At 42.0% G+C, this 21,013-nt stretch overlaps 1 protein-coding gene across 1 annotated transcript; it reads right to left on the bottom strand.

Moving 5' to 3' along the window:
* Positions 1–1,752: 1,752 nt before the first annotated feature.
* Positions 1,753–4,693, bottom strand: LOC121445762 (small conductance calcium-activated potassium channel protein 2-like; the record flags this gene model as incomplete). Its single annotated transcript, XM_041647907.1, has 3 exons — positions 4,565–4,693; positions 2,430–3,706; positions 1,753–1,848 (listed from the first exon to the last, which is right to left on the bottom strand). Coding segments are annotated over exons 1-3 (1,395 nt in total), but the record flags the coding sequence as incomplete, so codon positions are not given.
* Positions 4,694–21,013: the final 16,320 nt, after the last annotated feature.

The following is a 21,013-nucleotide window of genomic DNA, read 5'->3' as shown; positions in this document are numbered from 1 at the left end:
ACAAAACCACGCTGTTCTCCACACAAAATACTCTAAGTCATTTAGTTCTTAAAAATCTGGAAGAAAATCTCCAAGCAGCATTTTAAGCTTAGCCCTATTCATACACCAAAGGCGTCTGTTCGGAGGGGAAACACAGGTTAAGCCCCTCTGTATTGCAGGACTCTGGGCTAACAGCAGGGAGGCTCATCAGGAAGAAGGCCAGAAGAAGCCAAGAGGGCAGCACCTGCTTCCAACTTGGGCCTCTTACCTCCAGATCTGGCAAGGATACTCACTTCCTCTGACTGTCCCTCTGAGTAAACTAAATCAAAGAATCATTTCTTATCTTTCATTCTTCAAGTCAAAATGACTCAGGCTTAAAGTGTTGCAGAGTACCACGAAAGACTTTTTGGAAGAATCTCAAAATCTCACCATCATGCGGACTGCACTAAAGATGATTCTGTAAACTGTCTTAATATTAAAATTCAACCCCATGCACCTTAGTCTATCACTACGCACTCCAAATACTTGTTTTTTACCCTCATGCTCTAAACATATCCCTTCAAAAACACACCTGTCAAAGTTTTAACAAACAAGGAAGCAAAATGAAGTCGTTTTTCCTCCTCTCTTGGAGTTAGCTTTATCTTTATTCCATTTGGACAGTCATTAAGATTGAATTCCTCAGCCAGGCATGTTGGCACACACCTTTGATCCAAGCACTAGGGAGGCAGAGATAGGTAGATCTCTGTGAGTTTGAGATCATGCTAGTCTACAAAGTGAGTTCCAGGGTTACAGAAAGAAACCCTGTCTTGAAAAACCAAAAGCCAAAACCAAACAAACAAAAAGATCAGATTCTTCTATCTTTACTGTGAATTTAGTAATTACTAATTTGAAGATAGTTTAACTTAAACTGATCATAAACTGCCTGAAAAATGCATACAATATTTTATTTTCTAAGGCATCCTACATCTGCAGGTTTCATAGTACTACCAATGACTAATGATAGCTCAACAGTAGTCTTAGAAAAATCTAAGCTTGAAAATATCAATCTAGTTTTTTTTTAAATTCTGTAGTTATTTAAAGCCCTGAATTTTAATACTTGCTTGTGTGTGTTGACTGTGGGCTAGAGAAAACAACCGAGAATTTTTTTTAAGTGGGTGATGCCAAACTGAACAAATGTTTTCTTGTACAAGAGCTCATGAGGGCCGTGAAGTGATAGTTAACATGTAACGATTGTAACCAGTGAACTAAATTAGTAGCTATACACACTTTATGAACTAAATAAGACACTGGAAAATGTGCTAAAGAGAAGGGACAGTGCTTTTCTCACGCTGGTGTGGTCTAGCAATACCGTGAACTTATTTTCTTATGTTAGAATTATAGGCAATACTGATGGGCACGGCCTCTGCTAATGACTTTCTCATTAAGAAAAGGTGTATCAAGAAAGGACACCTTGCTATCCAGATTCTGGATAGTGTGTATCTCTCCTTTAAAAAACATGTAACTGATGGAAGTGGATCCACCTAAAGAAGTTGAGGGAAATCTTAAGACTCTACCAAATACCTCTCAGAAAGGTCTGCCTGTTTATATGCTGTGTTGATTGGTTTGTTTTCTTAACTTTCTGCACAGCAGGTCCTGACATAACAAAGTGTGTGTCTTCTTGTACCTCAAACAAGGTCACAGCGCTTGGAAAAGGCCCCTGCTGTCCTGCTTTCCTTCCCCCTACTCTGTCTGCATTGCTTTGGGTCATTCAAAAAACATCGGAGCCTGTGTTACCTGTATTTCCCTGGCGTGGTACACGATGATCAGACCGAGCAGGATGATCGTGGAGAGACTGATAAGGCATTTCAGAGCTAATGAATACAGCGACGCCTGCAACACAGTTAGATGGAACACTTTAAGAGAGAAGCACTTTTAAACCACCTTCCAGGCCATGGGAGTCAGCTCCGAGCACGTGGACCTGAACTCAAGGTAGGGGACGCATCAGCCTTGGCTCTGAGATGCAGATTATCTGGCCTCAAAGCCAAGAGAGAGGAGCCAGGAACAAGGGAAAGCTCAGAGCTTGGCTGTGGGGTCGGCACCACCAAGGACTAAAACAAGGCACCTGACTCGCTAAAGGCTAGAGAAGTTTCTCCGGAGTTTAAGCGCTTTAGGTTGAAAGGTGCCTCCGAAACTTGAGCACCCGTAGAGGAACACGCATGCTTTCCCTACCGACTCCAGGAGCCACTTATTAACAAGCCTGGATGCGGTGGACTTTCAGCACCCGGAGAACTTTCCTCTCCGAGTTGCCCAGCAGACTATGGCTGTGCGTCCTAGCTGCTTCTGCTGTTCCGATGGGGACTCTGATGTTACCGGGGACACTTGCGACCCGGTAGGCAGGGGGTTCCTGACGGCGCCCATCCCTACCACCTGGCTCCCACTCCGGGAGGGTACTCAGGGGCTGAAGCCCGTACCTTGTCGTAGGCGCCCCACGACAGCTCGGTCTCGATGACCATGACCACGATGCCGAACATGCCGAAGATGAGCGCATAGTCGCTGAGCCGCTTGCGCTTCTCAAACAGGGCGCGCCGGTGGCCCAGCTTGTAGCCGATGTTCTGGTTCTTCTTTTTGCTGGACTTGGTACCGCTGCTGCTGCCATGCCCGCTGCCGCCGCCACCGCCGCCTCCGGTGCTGCCTCCGCCGCCAGTTCCGTAGAGCGCCAGGTTGTTGGAATTGTTATGCTCCGGCTTAGACACCACGATCTCCGGGGCTGAGGAAGAGGCGGCGGCGGCAGCAGACGGGGAGGACGCACCACCGCCTCCTCCTACGACGGAGGCGGGGGGCTGCAGGGGCTGAGCCTCGGAGTCCATCTCGTGCAGGTTCCGGCGGGACGAGCTCAAGTTGCTGAGGGGACGCATGACGCCCCCGTTGTACCTGCAGCTGCTCATGGCTATTTCGGTGAAGGGGTTGCTCTCACGGCGCGCCTGGGGTTGGTGATGCTGGTGGTGCGCCGGGTGCGGGTGGTGGTGGTGGTGCGAGAGCGGGGGCCCAGAGCCCAGGCTGCCCAGGCTGCCTGTGGGGCTGGCGGCGGGCTGCAGGCTGTGGCACTGGTGGTACTGGGAGGCGGACGCGGGCTGCTGCGCGTACTGCTGCCGGAGCGCACTGGCATGGCTGGACGGCGTCAGCTCGCTCACATTGAGCTGGCTGCCCCGGCGCGACGAGCAGCAGCAGCAGCACGAAGAGCCCGACAGCGGAGAAGAGGTGCGGGTCCGGAAGGCGCCGCCGGGCGAGGAGGTGCGGAGCAGCAGGGACAGGTTATCCCCCGCCCCCGCCCCCGCCGCTGGGGCACCGGAGGAGGCGCAGCTGTTGCACCGGAGGCATGGGCTGCTGCCACCGCTGCCCGGCTGCTGGTGTGCGAGGTGCGGGTGGTGGTGAGGGTGCGGGAGGGGCGCGAAGGGCGCGCACGGCTTGTCCTGGCTCTGTTGCTGCTGCTGGCAATGCAGGTGTGAGGAGCGCGGCGGTGGCGGCGGCTGCTCTGGGAAGAAGCCGTGCTGGAACTGCAATGGGGTTTCCATGTCAGGGCTGTTAAAGCTGCAGGGAGACCAGGCGGTGGTGCACCCTGCGCAATGCGTTATGGTCGGGAGCGGGGACTCCTGCTGCTGGTGCGAGGAAGGGCCCATGCCGGCTCCGGTAGAATCCAGGCGGCGAGTCCGATTGGTTGGGCGCACCAAAACAATGGGCATGACATCACCTGCGGGGACCGAGACTGAGTTTGCGGCGCGCGCGGCTTAGGGGACCATATGTGTGTGAGAGAGTGGTTGGGAGGGGAATCTGCAGAATGAAAACCCCGGGGGGCACAGGCCAGCTCCTGCTGGGGTGAGGACACTCGAGGGCAGGGATTCCACCTGCGGATCGCGTGCGTCCGAGATAATGGCTGGGAAGACTGAGCTCCCCCACGCATAGCGGCTGGCTGCAGAGGTGGGAGAGAGAGCGATGCCTCTCGCTCTACTGTCACGGCCCCCCGACTGGTGCGGGACACGTTAGCCCAAATGACCTGCCTGGGGCACTGCAGCACGTCTGGCCACTCTGGTCATGGGGCAGGCGCCAGTACGGTGCGAAACCCGAGCCACTCTCCCGCCCTCTCGCCTTGTAGGGCTGCAAGACAGCACCTGCTAAGCCCCACTTCCTCTCCCCCATCGTCCTGCCGAGAGTGGGCTGCAGGCTGCTGGCCAAGTAACTGCGGGGGCAAGGCTTTGGGTAGGGGGTAAAAAAATAAATAAAAGTTTGGCGTCTGCCTATGCGAATGCATCAGCGTTGGGAGAAAGCTAGCCGGATGCCTGACTTGGCCTCTGAGGGATCATATCCAACCCCTAGCAGGGATCTGTCCCTGTCCGCTAGCTCACAGAGTCCCAGAATCGGGACTGGCGGCGCTGTCTCTCTTAGAGGAGAGCATTGCGGCGCGGTTAGGGTTAACCTCGCGACGCCCGGGCAGGGGGAGGAGGGGGCGGGGCCGAAGGAGGGGATCCCCGGCGTCCGGGGAGGAGCCCGCTCGGGTTTCCCGGGTCCCCCTGGCGGGGGCGGAGGGCTTTCCCCACTAGCGCCAGCTCACATTTGCGCGTTCTCCGGAACATGAGGGGCTAGCGCCCCTGGCCGCCAGGTCCGGGGCTCGGGTGCTCAGGCAGTCCAGCAGCCTGAGTGGGTAGGTCCGAGGACTACCTTGGTGCTGCTGACGAGCCTTGTTCAGGGTCTGGGGGCTGCTCAGCCACCGCAGACCGCCAGCTTCTCTGGTTTTCCTGTTCCTCCAGACCTGCAGTACAGACACAAAGCAAAGGCGGGTCACTAATGCGCAGACGCCAAGCATCTTCCTTGTCGTGGCCAGACTGCAGCGGCTGGGCAAGGGGCCTGGTGAAGGTTGATTGATGCCAGTAGCCATCTAACTGCCAATTAATGCCGTAGTGGTGATTCGACTGAACAATCGCTGCCCTTGGACATGGAGTTTCACTAGACTTAGATGTAATGAATAATTATACTCTCTAATAAACCAGTAAAGTTGCATTTTGCATTTTGCCATGGTGTGTCCTTATTGAGCTATACACAAACAAAACGGCAGGAGGTCTTTTTGAGGGCTCTTGATTAATACTCCGTCATTAAGGCTATCATTTGTGTTTCTTTGTGAATTTAAATTCCTGTCTTCCTAAAGGAAAAAAAAAGATGAAATTGGCCAATAAGATATTTCAATTTTAAATTGTGATTTCAATAGTTTTTATAGTGGAGATTGCTAACAGATTAGATCAAGACATTAAAGCGAAAGCGGATCGCTCTCATTAGGTAATTGGAATTCTCAGCTGGATCCAGTTTCTTGACATTCTACTCAGCAGCTGCCCTAAAGTTGCTTACCAGGTATCGGCTTGAAAGTGTGTGTGTTTGTGCTCCGTGCCATTGAGTGAATAATTTATTTCTGGATATTCTTTGCAAGTGTGCTAAGCAGTTGAGAATTTTCGTGCACACAAGCAAATAGATTGAGAAGGAAAAGAGATAGAATTGCATTTAGAGCTATAATCCTTGACAGGAGATCATGAATAATTTGGGATTGAATTTCTTAATAATCTTGGTTAAGGATTGAATTTTAGTGGCTGAAAAATCAAAGGCATTAATCTTATTATCTAGTGTGACTGTTTTTTGTTTTATAGCTTCAAAGTGGGAAACGAATAGTGTTTAGAATGAAGAGATTTGTTGAATTTTGAGGGCAGCTGGTAGTGCACATATTCACTACAGAAAATAATTCCAGTGAAAGAAGGGTGTGGTTGTGCATGCCTGAAACCCTACACCTGGGAGATGGAGGCAGGAGGAAAAGAGTTCAAAGCCATCCTCACATACACCATATCTAGCTTCAGACCCCTTCTGTGATTTGTTCACCCTTTAAATCCACCCAATATGTATTAGTGCACTTTGCAACAAATTGTACAGGCTTCTTTTTCATTGCTCTTCGTCGATGACTGATTGAAACATTTGACTAGTCTTTATCTCTAAATACTTCAAAGAAGTATATCAAAAAATAATATGTTCATCGCCTCCTCGTAAATTTAGAAAAGATTTCATAGACATCTCCCCAAATAGCACAATAGCTGTTACTCGTTTTAAATTATAAGGTTCTAGACTTACTAAAATGTCATCAGGAAAACAAAAGGTGCATCCCCCTGTGTTCAGCATAAGCTGACTTTCTCAAAGACCACACTGAAAGCTTCTCAAGGGCTTCAGAAACAAAAGGGTAAACAATATTGAACCTGTGCTTTCTCTTTCCCTCCCTCACCCCCCTTCCCATGTGTGAGTGTAGACGTTGATTTGGAGTGGGTTACTGAGACATGGAGTCCTCACTTTTCTCAATGAAGATGTGCAAATTAAAAAAAAAAATGAGGAACCTCAGGAACACCAAAACTCAGATTGACCTACTTCAGCATGGTGAATATAAGAGCTCGTAAAATAGTAATGTCAAAGTCATTGTGCGTAGAGAGATGGAGAACAGGCCAATGGGACACTCACTATCCTTCCATTAGAGTAAGCTGATCACAGTTAATGATACCTTGCTAGTACATGCCTGTGCCTGAAACAGACCGGAAGTCCTGGTGAAACCGAGGACTTAGAAACGCAAGAGCCGTCCCATCTTTAGATGGCTGAACCCCTCTAACAATTGCTATAAGTCATGACAGGTGTCAGATTAAGACATCCTTGTTATCAGTATTCCTCTGGTAGACAACCTTTTAAAGTTCACATGCTGATGTTAAAAATGCAGTTACTCTGACTTCATGGAAACCTTTTCCTTATAGCAGTGGTGCTTAGCTTGTGGGTCTTGACTCCCAAAGATCATTGGAAAACACAGATATTTACATTATGATTCATAGCAATAGCAAAATAACAGCTATGAAGTAGCAACAAAAATAACTGTAGGGTTGGGAGGTCTCTGTAACTGTATTAAAGGGTCACAGCCTTACGAAGATTGAGAAGCACTGCTCTGTAGGAGCAAAGTGAAGCCACTAATGCAGACAGACAGTACTTTTGATGTGGATGGTGTTTTGCACTCACACCGGCGAGTGAGAGGGAAAGGAACGAGGGAGGAAAAAGAGGGGATGCTTAAAGCAGAGATCTGTGGTCTCCACTGAGAAGCTTTCACAGTTAGATTTCTTCCCCCTTCCTTCCATTAAGGCAAGCAAGTGCTGGAATTCCCCTAGATTAACACCAGAGGTCACAGTCACCCACAAAATGCATTTGCAATCTAATCAATTAAGCAGCGTCTCTCCTTTATCTTCCTTTCTTTTCCTTTTTTGACTATAATCTCTTTTTTCTTATGCCCTCTTAGAGTGTTTCCTTTTCCGTATTTGTCATATGTCAAGCTTGTAGACAGGCGCACACACTAACATAACCGATCCCTAAACACACAGTCATGGAAAGGGCTTCCCCAGCCGCGAACACCGAGTTTTAAAAGCTTCACGTTGGTTTTACTCCAGTCTTAGTTTACTCAAATTCCTGTTGTGTTCATTTTTATTATTTTCTTCTATATAGGATTTGTCTGTACTTTCTCATTCATTGTCCATTAAAATGCAGGACTCTCTTGACCTATATATTTGGTGTTTATTTCCAACAGGCAACCAAAACAAGAGAATAATAACATCTGTTTCCTACACTGCATGCTCGGAGCAGAACTTGGAACTAAGAAGTGAACATTTTTGAGAATTATTTTTTATTGCCTGACTGAGTCAATTATTTGATGGTACTGAACCCAAAGGCTCTGATGTGATGCTGCTTTTCTGAACTCACTTTCCTTAGCAACAGATTGAGGAGGATGAGGACAGCAGCAGCTGTTTCCTTAGTACAGCTCAGTGTTCCTGAAAGGTAACAATTCAAAGGTCCACAAAATCTAATTTTAAATCATAAATTCCCTAGTGTCACAATTAATGCATTGTATTTGAGGCAAACACTAAAATTATATTTATGTTTGATGCATGAACACATGCCTGCATCATGATGATAAAATATTAAACCTGGAATAATGAATTTTACAAAGGCTAATAAATCATGTTGGACCATATCTATTAATTTAATTAACCCTTCTAATGATTTTTTTATTCTCTTCAATGTCTTCCTACTATTTCTCAACTTATTAACCTATCTACCAAAGTCCCATAAAAGCTAGCAAAAGACAAAAGGTAAAATATTAATCTTGTTAGCAGAATTGAACTCGGGTTACTTATAAATGGATGAAAAGGCTGAACTTATTGTGGATTTCTTAATTATATATCCCTTTGCCATTAGAAACAGAGAGAGGGGGAAGGAGGATGGAAAGGGTGGATCACTGTTTGAAGCCCAGTGGATTGTACAAAATTGTTTCTTATGTACTGTTTTATTTGTATCTCACAAATACCCAGGGAGAAGTCAGAGGTTTTATTGTCCTCTTTATTTTGCAGATAAGGAGAACACCTGAGATACTGTCTGCCCTACCCAGGGTGACGCTGTTGAGAAACAAGGACAAGCCAGATCGCTTAACAGTCTTTGGGTCTTTGTGGTTGTCATTTTCACATCGTAGGGGTCTTGCTCCACTGCAGAATTAAACACACGGGTTACATTGACTCACTCAAGAATAGATAGTGGTGCCTCTGAATGTTTTCTCACTGGCTCTTTTGTTTCCTGTGATCTTTATCCTCTTGTTGGCTTCATTTGATCAATGAGATAATTTGAGAGAATTTAATCTAAGTGTGGAGGAAATGGAAGTACTTTATCCCTGCTGGTCTTAGGGCCTAATTAAAAATATATTATATTGAGAGATACAGGAATAGACGTGCTTTTCTTTTTAAACAAACAACAACATGATTCTGATATGTTCAGCAATACTCCATACTCTTTCAGTGACTTAGTGCCATTCTGGGCATTCATTATTTGAGGCTACATCCAGCAAATACTGGAGAGGGAGGGGGGAGAGGAGTGGGAGGAGGGGGAGAAGGGTGGGAGGAGGGGGAGAAGGGTGGGAGGAGGGGGAGAAGGGTGGGAGGAGGGGGAGAAGGGTGGGAGGAGGGGAAGGGAAATGGGAGGCTGGGAGGAGGTGGAAACTTGTTTTTTGTTTATGTTTTTTTTTCTTCTTTTCGCAATAAAAAAATAAATAAATAAATAAATAAATAAAAGATTAGTAAGAGTTTTCCTGCAACTATGGAGGGTTATTTTGCTTGTTATTATACAGATGAGAAGGAGGAGGCTCTTGGTCTCGCAACTCAAAGGACTTTCCCTATTGTCATACTTGGGCCCACCCCGTGTATCATTCTTGCTTCCCTTTCTAGCAAACTGATGAAAACCAGAGAAAAGAGACAGACTTTACATGACATGGAGAGACCTGTGTGTCTCCCAGATGGGCTAGAGAGCCAGCAAAGTGGAATCAAAGATCATCATTTTAAAATAGCTCTAAATACTGAAGGCACATTAAGTCTCCCCCCCCCCACTTTTTCTTGATCACAGCCCTGCAGATTAAGTCACCTCTTGCTATTCAGTAACCCTAGATGCGTCTGCTTTCTCTTTCCTTATTTCCCTTTCATGTATCGAGCTTATACAAATTCCCAGATCCTCTTTCTTTATATTTATCCCCCTTTCTGTAATTATTTGCAAACTTCCCATAATTGTCTTAGCAAAGGAGAGGGTTGATGCCTTTCTAGTGCTGCTGTTAAGAAGAAAAAGAACCATGCTCTGCAACACTGAATTCTATGGAACTCTGTCACCAGGAGGAAAGCTCTGATGCTAACACTTGTTCAGGTTCCAGACCCAGTCCTCATTTGCACAGCCAGATTCTTCTTTAAAATGGCTTTTATTTAATGCTGCTGTTCTTTTATGAGTGTAAAAGTGTGAATGAAAAATAAATAAGAAGGAAAGGATGTAGTAATTCAAATGTAATTGGCCTGCCTAATCTCATAGGGAGTGGCACTGTTTCGGAGCTGTGGCTTTGGTAGAGTGGGTATGGCCTTTTTGCAGGAAGTGGGTTACTGTGGGAGTGGGCTTTAATATTGCCCAGTGAGTCAGTTGATTTCGTGTTTTCTGCAAGATGTATTACTCTCAACTCCAGCACCAAGTCTGCCTGCATGCCACCATACTCCCTGTCATGATGATACTAGATTGAACCTCTGAAACTGTAAGCAAGCCACCCCAATTAAGTGTTTTCTTTATAAGAGTTACCTTGCTCATGGTGTCTCTTCACAGCAATAAAAACCCTAAGATAGGAAAGGACATGACTGTTCCTCCCTACAGTAGAGGGGAAAGTTTATTGTATGGTTTTTTGTTTTTTTGTTTTTTTGTTTTTTTGTTTTTGTTATATGTAATTTTACTATGTTAAAGTGAAAGCCTTTCTTTTTTGTTTAAACAGAAAAAGGGGAAATGGTGTAGGAGGTCCTTCTGTATTTGTATTGCTTTCATTGGTTGAATAAAAAAACTGACTTGGCCTTTTGAAAGGGCAGACTTAGGTAGGCGGGGAAGACAGAACAGAATGCTGGGAAGAAGGGAAGTGTGGCAGACGCCTTGATTCTCCTGCCTGAGACAGACTCTGGTTAGAATCTTTCCCGATAAGCCATGACCTGGTGGTGATATACAGATTATGAGATATGGGTTAAACTAATATGGGAGAGTTAGCCAATAAGAGGCTAGAAATAATGGACCAGGCAGTAATTTAATTAATACAATTTCTGTGTGGTTATTTCGGGTGTAAACTAGCCGGGAGGGATTGAACAAAAGGACCCCGCGCTCCTCACCACAATTGTAGATATGTGAGAGGGCATAGTCAGAGGCAGGGACATCTGGGAGAGTCCAAAGTGGACCATGACAAGGCAGACATGGGCCATGTGGAAGAGAGGGGGAAGGGAAAAGAGAAGGAAGAAAGGGAGCCATGTGCAGCATCCAAGAGGCCAAAGGTCCAAGAGGTGGAGGGTAAGCAAATGAATTATATAGGGAAGAGCCTCTGGGAAAAGGGCAGCCCAGCTCCTGGGCTGGAGAGTTCAGAGTAGAGGGCAGGCTACACAAGCCATACCCTATAATTGTTAGGTACTGGGGGATGTTGGGAGAACCTGGCAGCCAGGTATGCTTTGATATGTTAAATAGGCACCTCAATTTGTTTGTTCTTGGTTTGAAATTTAACAAGGTAGATATTTTATATTTATAAATATGCACAGTTCTCTTGTTTTCATAGCTTGTTTAAAATAATAAAATGCTTGAAAGTAGCTACATTACATTATTAGGATTGTAGTATGCTTTCTACTTGTGGTCTATATAAAATGGTAGCATTAAAGAGGAGAGATGATCCTGACGAGCTCTATTTAGAAATACAATTCCTCTATTGGATGGAAATTGTTAATATATATCAGAAATAGGTTCTATATGTTACATATTTTAAGCCTTAGAGAAACTACTAAGAACACACACACATATTAAGGGGAGTAACTATGGAATTAGATGTTAGAAAATATCATCTTAATTCAAGGAAATAGGAAGGAGAAACTCAAAAATCTATACAACATATATAATGTTAAAAATGTCACAAGCACATATTCCTTTGATAAAACACCCTGAGTAAAGTTGCATAGGGGAGAAAGGGTTTATTTTAGCTTCACAATTCCAGGTGATGGCTCATCATTAAGGAGAAGCCGAAGCAGTAGGAACTTGAGGCAGCTAGTGACGTCCATAATTAAGAGCACAGAGAGAATGAAATTCATGCATACTGTTACTTGCTCCCTGTGATCACCATTATAGTGTTCAGAATTCCCTGCTAGGGAATGGTAGCACCCACAGTAGAAATGTTCTTAACATTATCAAGCTCTTTCCCAACAGAAACGCTGCAAGTCAACGTGCCCTAGACAAATCTTCATTAAGACACTGCTCAGATGATTTGATATTATGTCGCATTGACAAAGCTATCCATCACACTTATGCAATCACATTACTAACAATGTCAAATATGAAAGGATTAAACAAATTAAAAGCAAAAGTGGTTATCGAGAACTTATAAAGATACAACTATAACCTCTCTTCTATAGATACACATTACAGAAATACAAGTAAGCTGAAAGCTCAAGGATATGCTATATAAACAACTATAAAATAAACAATCAGGAGCAGAAGGAGAGAGAGCATGAGCAAGGAACTCAGGACCACGAGGGGTGCACCCACACATTGAGACAATGGGGATGTCCTACTGGGAACTCACCAAGGCCAGCTGGCCTGGGTCTGAAAAAGCATGGGATAAAACTGGACTCGCTAACATAGCGGACAATGAGGACTACTGAGAACTCAAGAACAATGGCAATGGGTTTTTGATCCTACTGCACGTACTGGCTTTGTGGGAGCCTAGGCAGTTTAGATGCTCACCTTACTAGACCTGGATGGAGGTGGGTGATCCTTGGACTTCCCACAGGGCAAGGAACCTTGATTGCTCTTCAGGCTGAGGAGGGAGGGGGACTTGATTGGGGGTAGAGGAGGGAAATGGGAGGCGGTGGCGGGGAGGTGGCAGAAATCTTTAATAAATAAATAGAACAAAGTGGCTTTAGAGTAATAATCAAAATGAAATTTTCATGTATATACATATGTAGAAAAGCCAAATGTATATATAATGCAGTGTCAAGTTATTTAAGAAAATAAAACAATTACAAATTCATATGGATGTAGCAACAAATTCTAATAGCGTGAGACAAGATTGAAATAACTGAAAAGACAACCAAGTAATTCAACAGTGACAGGCAGGTTTTGCCGCCATGAGACATGTAACTAAGAGGAAGTCTTCAGGCCTCTGGAGCTATAGTTACAGGTGGTGCTGAGCCACCTGACCTGGGTCATGGGAACAGAATCAGGTCCTCTGGGAGAGTCGCATGCACTCTTACTGCTGAGCCGTTTCTACAGAAACATGGTATTGAAATTATTGTCCTTGTTTCAACTGAAGAGATAGGCATTATTGTCAGTCTGCTTGGATGGCTTGAACCCTCTACCCATACCATACCCTCAGACTATACCATGAGGCCCTACAAATATTACATGTTTTAGTTGGATCACAGAATACTCATTTGTAATAACAGCTGCTTTTAGTTTATTTCTATATGCACAGTTCTAATTTAATGTTTACTAGAGATGAAAAACGTATCTTAGTCACTAAATACATCTGAGAATTCTACTATATAGCACTCTCTTATAAATAACCTTGGTTTCCAGAATTTAACCAAACACTAAGAAGAAACTAGAGCTCTTAGGAGCGCAAATTCAAGTCAGGAAATCTGTGGTGGTTACTCCTAAGTGAGCCTTGGGCTTTCTGTAATCCTAATTGATTTTCTGACCCACTGCATATCAAAAGCTTAGAATAAAGCCAAGACAGACTTACTGGGTCTGATAAAATAAATTAACAACAGGGATGTGACTGCCCAAGAAACTAACTGTGTTTGTAAACAACAATGCTCATTACAATTTGTAGACCATCAGAACTCACAGCACAATTAGAAGCAAATGGTCTTTTACACATTATTGAGCCCAAGTACCATCCTTGAATTCATGATTAAACTAACATATGTGTCAATTGTAATCCTGGGTGACCAAGAAAACCTTACAACAGAGAGTTAAGGTTTGCCTATAATGCTAGCAGTAGAGGTATGAAGACAGGTGAATTTCTGTGACTCTTGGCCAGCATGGACTACACTGTGCCACTCTGTTCATAGTCTCACTAACAAGGCTACCTAAACATGAACTTAACAACAAAAAACAACAGATATGCTAATGGAAAGCCCAGGAAGCCTTAATCCTTTCCAAAGAACTCAGGCAGCAAAGGAATGCTGGGGGCAGGAGAAAGTCTTCCCCAGAGAAGAGCACACCCACTGATAATTCAATATGAAAGGTCAGTATAAAAACAAACTGTTGCAAGAGTGCCTTTTACTACTAAAGAAATAAAAAAGTTATGGGAAGACAATGAACCATGGCAAAGAGCTTGTGCTAATTTTTTGGGAGAAATTAATAGCAACTATCCCAAAAGTGGTAGACTTAACCTCATAAAAAGAACTTCTTGGATTCTTCCTAGAATTGTACGTGATGCTCCAATAACTGGAGCCTGTACATTCTATACTGATGCAAATAAATCAGAGAAAGCAGGTTACAAGTCAGATGAATTGAGTAAGGTGGAACAAAGCCCTTATAATTCTGTCCAGAAGGCAGAATTATATGCAATTCTTATGGTGCTAAGGGATTTTAAAGAACCTCTTAATAGAGTTTCAGATTCACAATATGCAGAAAGAGTTATCTTGCATATTGAAACCGCTGAATTTATACCAGATGACACAGAGTCGACTTCATTGTTTATCCAGGTACAAGACATAATCAGGAACAGGCTTTGTCCGATGTACCTAACACACATCCGGTCCCATACAGGTCTGCCTGGCCCTCTCTAGCCCTAGGCAACGCTGAGATTGATCAATTATTGATTGGAAGTGTGTTGCAGGCCTCAGAATTTCATAAGAAGCATCATGTCAATTGTAAAGGCCTAAAGAAAGAATTTTCCATTACTTGGCAACAAGCTAAGGACATTATAAAGAGATGTCCTACTTGTTCTTTCTATAATCAAACACCGTTGCCTGCAGGGAGTAACCCAAAGGGTACTAAGAGAAATGAAATCTGGCAGATGGATGTGTTCCACTTTATGGAATTTGGTAAATTAAAATATGTACACCACACCATAGACACGTATTCAGGTTTTCAATGGGCTAGTGCCCTGAGCTCAGAAAAGGCTGATTCAGTAATCACACATTTATTGGAAGTTATGGCCATCATGGGTATACCTGCGCAAATAAAGACAGATAATGGTCCAGCATATGTATCTAAGAAAATGAAACGCTTTTTTGATTATTATAATATAAAACACATTACAGGTATACCAAATAATCCTACAGGTCAGGCAGTTATAGAAAGATCAAATCGTACTATAAAGGATATGCTGAACAAACACAAAGGGACTGAAAATACCCCCAGAAATAGATTACATAATGCTTTATTAACCTTGAATTTTCTTAATGCTAATGAGAAAGGAATGACAGCAGCAGAGAGACAATGGATAATGGAAAAGTCTGCTGAACTAAATCAACTGATTTATTTCAAAGATGTGCTGACCTCTCAATGGAAGCCAGGAGATGTGCTACGTTGGGGAAGGGGTTTTGCTCTTGTTTCCACAGGAGAAGAAAAATTGTGGATACCATCAAAATTAATAAAGTTTCGATTTGAAAAGGAGAAACCTCTTGGAAAGGAGAAATGACAACTCATCCACAATGATGATATTCATACAGGTGGTAAGAAAAACATATAGAATGGGGGCAGGGTTCTGTTCTTATCTCCACAGGAAAATACTCATCTTTGAAAAATTCAAGGGACCCTGGATGTTTGGATACTGACAGATGGAAAAATACCTGCCCAATAGGAAATGTCAATAAAACTGAAAGGGTTGTGTAAGTAATATTAAACCATATTTCTAAATTTATAAAGCTGGTTTTGAAGTTGGACTCTGGCTCAGTCCCTCTCTAATTCCAAGCCTGTTAGTAAGAGAAAAACCCAGAGTTTCTGGAGTTTCTGTCTCATGTCAAGAGCCATGATATGGGACAGAAAGAAATATGAGTTTAGAAAACATCTTTGCTTTTCTTCATATCTATCATACTTTTCATTGAATATATCTATCATGCCTTTCATTGAATATATATATATATATATATATATATATATATATGATTAAATGTTTAAGTTTTTCAGAATGAACAATGAGTTTTTCCTGAAGTAGCATTTGAAGTTTCCAGGAAGAAGATGGGGCCCCATAACAACAACTCCACCTGGCTGATATGACGTCATGATACTGATAGCGCTACTACAAGACCTGTTTTGGGTACCAGCTGCACAAGACAGTTCCAACTTGGTTAGCTAAAATGGTGCACATCTTATACAACACTTTGGCCAGACCTGCACAAAATGCTCAGAGACTATTTGCAATTTTAAAAGACATTGATCTTGAAATTTAACCATCATTTTACTTTCACAGGATCCCCCAGAAAGAACATCGCCCCATGACAGCTGGAAGTAATTCTAGAGGACGACATCCCCTCTCCCAGTAAAGTTTGCCCTTGGGTTTAGGGACATCATTTAGGGGTTGATTATAATTAGTATATGATTGAGGGTTGGGGGAGGAATTTTATAAGCTCAGGGATCATTTTGAAAAAAAAAAAGGGATGATGGGATAATAGATTTATAATTGTGAGTTACTGTTTTTAGACAAATATATTGGTATTGATTCTTGTATATTGATACAAAGTTAAATTATATTGGCTATTGTATGCATGCATGTTTCTACCTCTGTTTAAAACATTTTTTATGTATTGACATATATTGTATTGATATATATATATATTGTATATATTTACCATATTGCAGTGTACATTTCTACCTCTGATTAAAATACTTATATAATGTTTGTGTATTGATATATATTTACTATATTGCAATGTATATTTGTACAGTGTTTATATTTGGAGGTCATTGTCCTCATTTGTTTCACAGTCGTTTATTTTCTTAGTCTTTAAGTTAGATAGATATTGAGAATTATATAGATTAATAGTCATCTAAGTTTGTCATTTATAATTAGACTAATCAGTTTCCTTAGATATATAGAGATTATACTCAGTATAGATAGATAATCTTCAACTTCTTCAAAGAGCTGTAGAAAATGGCCTTTAATCTAACTCAGAGTTTTGTGGTAGTGAGACACAATTGCTCCTGGCAACAAAGCTCTATTCCCGAGAGAATGTTGAGCACCAAAGACAATCCACCTGGAGCCTTTCTTTTTGGCAGAACTGGCCTTTGGGCAAAGAAATGCCCATACCTCAACCACTGACAGAGATACAGAGCATGCATCAATGGATAAAACAGGACTGTCATATCCTGCCAAGACAGGGTAAGATAGTTTTGAAAAGTTGCTTGCCTTTGAAAATAGTATGTCAGTTATGTTAGGCCTTAGCCAAAGTTGGTTGCTTCAACGCTGCTAACGTGACTTTGGGTGATTGCCCAGGTAGCTAGTTGTCTCTGTGATTTGTTGCAAGTTTTGGAAGTTGTTTTACTGAACTTCCTAATTACCCAGGTAACATTATTTCCCTTCTCAGATCTTTGATGGGGTTGAAGACTATATAAATGTAGTTACTTTCTCTCATGACTTGGCCAAGTCATTTATTATACAAGACCTAAGCTAGTTAGAATAGGATATTTGTACTTATTGTATATAATTTCATAGTAGGTTTAGAACTCTCTTATTTAAACAAAAGGAGGAGGTGTTGCGGGAGGTCCTCCCACTCCTCCAACCTATAGCTGCTGAGATACCAGCCCATTGGGGCGTGGTCTCTCTCCCTTTAAAAAAGCGGCCACTTTCCTCTCCTCTCTCTCTTCACTTCCTGCTCCACCGGTGACTAGACTCCCTTCCTGGTTGCATAGAGGGCTGTTGCCTGGGAGAGTGATCTGTAAGTTTTTTCCCCTTGAAATAAATACCAACCTATTAATCATAATTCTAAACTGGTGTGGCATTGTTTGTGACTTACGCCTTCAACAAATATAGGTACCATTCTACAGCCCGAGCAGGCTGTGTTTGTGTATTGTAAGAATATCTACATAGCAATAATTAATGAAAAAACAGACCATGAATTTGAAAAGAAGCAAGAAGGAGTACATGAGGAGGTTTGGAGGGAGAAAAGGGAAGGGTGAAGTGGTGTAATGAAATGATGTTATAATAAACAAAAATAATAAAAAATATAAAATTCAAAGCAAAACAATAAAAATGAACAAGAAAACTGTAAGTTACACACACACACACACCACACAGTGTTTATAAGAATTACCTCCACAATCCTAAAACCATAAATCCTGGGGTCATAACCTTTATCTCACCATTTTGATTTTCTCCAAACAATTCTACATTTCCCAGAATTTATGGAAATTGTATTTGCTGAGGCTCTACCATGAGATGATACATGAGGGTCACATGTACTGGAGAACTGAGATCCAGTCAGAAATCTTTTTGGAGGAATCTGTCCTCTTTAAGTTCCCAAACTACCCTATCCCAGCCCATGCCTGGCACCTAAGGCACAGGTGATGAAGAACATCCATGTTTGGCCTCCCCCATGCCTGCTCCAGTCCCTGGCATCTCGCAATGGAAGCTGAACTTGCTTTTCATGCTTCTCACTGCACTGTACCTAAGGTGGCCCTTTAACATGATGTGTGATCAAATGATTAAGAGGATTGGTAAAATATAATTCTGGCCATATAGTTTTAATGAAATATTACAAAACTATTTTGGTTTCTGCTTCATTCTCTGTTTTAATCAACAGCAGGTTCACATCATCATCAGCTAAAATGGAAAGATTGAAAGTTCTTAAAACTTTCTTAATTTAGCCCTAAAACTAAAGCTAAGAATAGTAAAGAAAAAACCGTTACCATTATTATATTCTCCAATACATTTTTCTCATTAATGATATATTTTATAGAAATCATTTTAAAAACTTCTATAGCATTTTGTTTTATAGTTGTAGATGTTTTCTTTGCTAATTGGTGCAAGATAACGAGTTCATTTCCTGGGTTCTTTGACTTGGGAGTGAATAACTTTTGGAATCACAGTTGTCTTTATGTAAGCTGCAATGATCTCAAGTCAGTAGTTGGCAGCAGTCTGTTGTGATACACTAAGCAAGTTATCTGATATTGAAAGCTTTCATTTATAGTCCTACTCCCAGGGTTCATCCCTATCCTCATTTTAGAATGCCTCTCACACCCTCCCTTCCATCCTCTCTTACAGCCCCAGCTTAACTTTCAGAACTGAGGGTTAGACGCACATCCATCTTTCTATAGGAATTTAGCATCGATAAAAGTTTCCTCTATCAACTTCTGCATTAACTTGGATCAGTGATTCTCAACCTCTGGGTAATGACCCCCAAACCGTTGGGAAATATAGATACTTACACTATGATTCTTAATGATTTACATTACGATTCATAACACTAGCACAAGTACAGCTATAAAGCAGAAACAAAAATAATTTTATAGTTGGGGGTCACCACAAAATGAGGAGCTGTATTAAAGGTTCACAGCATCCAAAAGGTTGAGAATAAGTAGTTTCAATTAAGACTCATTTCCTAGAGATTAACTTCATTATACTATCATACACGAGTGTTGTTTTTACTATAAATATTTCATTATGGTTAATGAGCTGATATTTGCAGTAGAAAATGTAGGATCAACACAAGTCTCTATAGATGGTGAATGGATAAAGGAAATGTAGTATAGGCATATAGACAATACATAGATACAAAAGGAAGGAAAACCACCACTGTAATGGCAAGGATGAAACTGGAAGATATGATAAGAGAAATAAACCTAACACAGAAGAAAATACTTTGCTATTTCCCTGATATGAGGAATCTTAAAAAGTCAAACTCATAAAAATCAAAGAGTAGAATCATGAGGATGAGGGACTAAGGTGTGTAGAAACTGGAATGGTGTTGGTCAAAGGTTCATTTATCCAGGATAATTCCTGGGCGTCTAATATACAACATGGTGACTATAGTTAAGACTGATGGATTTACTCTTGAAACTTGCCAAAAGTGGATCTTTAATCACACACACACTCAAATTGTAATTTTTAAGAGAATAGATTTGTAAATTAGATTATTTCATACTTTATGCATATGGTACATAATGTATACTTTAAGTATTCTTCTTTGTAGAAATATATATATATATATATATAATTTTGTCTATTTCTATTTGATCATTTTTATTGGAAAATAATTCTGCTTAAGAAACCAAATTAACCAAGAGGCATAAAACACACCCACCATCATATATATATTGTTTTGGCACACAAATGGCCATACATTATAAAATATATTTTAACTATATTATTAATTTTATACATGTCGGTGTTTTACATACATATATGGCTATGTACCGCATGTGTGCAATGTCTATAGAGGCAAGAAAGGGCACCAAAGGCCCTGGAATTAGATATACAGACTGTTGTGAGACACCGTGTGCATGCTGGGAATCAAACCTGAGTTTTCTAGAGGAGCCACCAATGTTCCCCTAAGCCATTTCTCTATATTATATTTTACAATATAATATGTTTTTCTTGTCAATAATTGGTGGGAGCAGTTTGAATAAGACACAAACAATGACAATCTGTTTAACTTTTGGTACATGACCTACTTGAATTTTTAAATAGTTAAAGTATTGAGAAATAAAATTAATGAGATACTTTTCTCAAAACCATGTTGACCTCCATTTTGTTTAATAATTTTATTTTTTTGTCATGTAATGAGAATGATGTGGACTTTGGAATAGATAGTCCTGAATTCTAAAACTGACTTCAGTCACTTATTCAGAGCCAATATTTAATCTTTCAAACTATATTGTAGTAATAAGGGCGGCGGGGCTGCGTTCCCAGCACCCCGGCCGCCTGCTCTGCTAGCTTATGCCCTGAAATAATTACACGGACACTGTATTCTTTTAATCACTGCTTGGCCCATTTCTATCTAGCCTCTTCTAGGCTAACTCTTGCACCTGGTCTAGCCCATTTCTAATATTCTATGTAGCACAGCTAGGTGCGCTTACCGGGAAGATTCTGGCCTACGTCCATCCTGGGTCGGAGCTTCATCGCGTGCGTCTGCCTGGGAGCTGGGAGCTGGGAGCATGGCGTCTCTCTGAGGCATCTGCTCCCGAGAGGAGAGCTGTCGAGTCTGAGCTCACTTCCTTTTCCTCCCAGCATTCTGTTCTGTTTACTCCTCCCACCTATCTTCTAACCAATGAGGGCCAAGCAGTTTCTTTTTATTTAACCAATGACCTTCCTCCATCACTATATGTTCTTCCATTGTTTGTGACAAGATCTGTGAGACATTATCTTGATTGTAAATTTCCCTTTTCATTCACATATTCATTAATAATATGGAATTTTGTATCCCAAGCTCAGTCTTACCTATCTGAAAGGTGATACATTGTATTT

The sequence above is a fragment of the Microtus oregoni genome, unplaced genomic scaffold (assembly GCF_018167655.1).
Source record: "Microtus oregoni isolate MIOR12 unplaced genomic scaffold, Mior012 000548F_ref0000468, whole genome shotgun sequence".
NCBI lineage: Eukaryota > Metazoa > Chordata > Mammalia > Rodentia > Cricetidae > Microtus > Microtus oregoni.
Note: the sequence above shows the minus strand (reverse complement) of the source record. Positions and strands in the feature narration are given on the sequence as shown.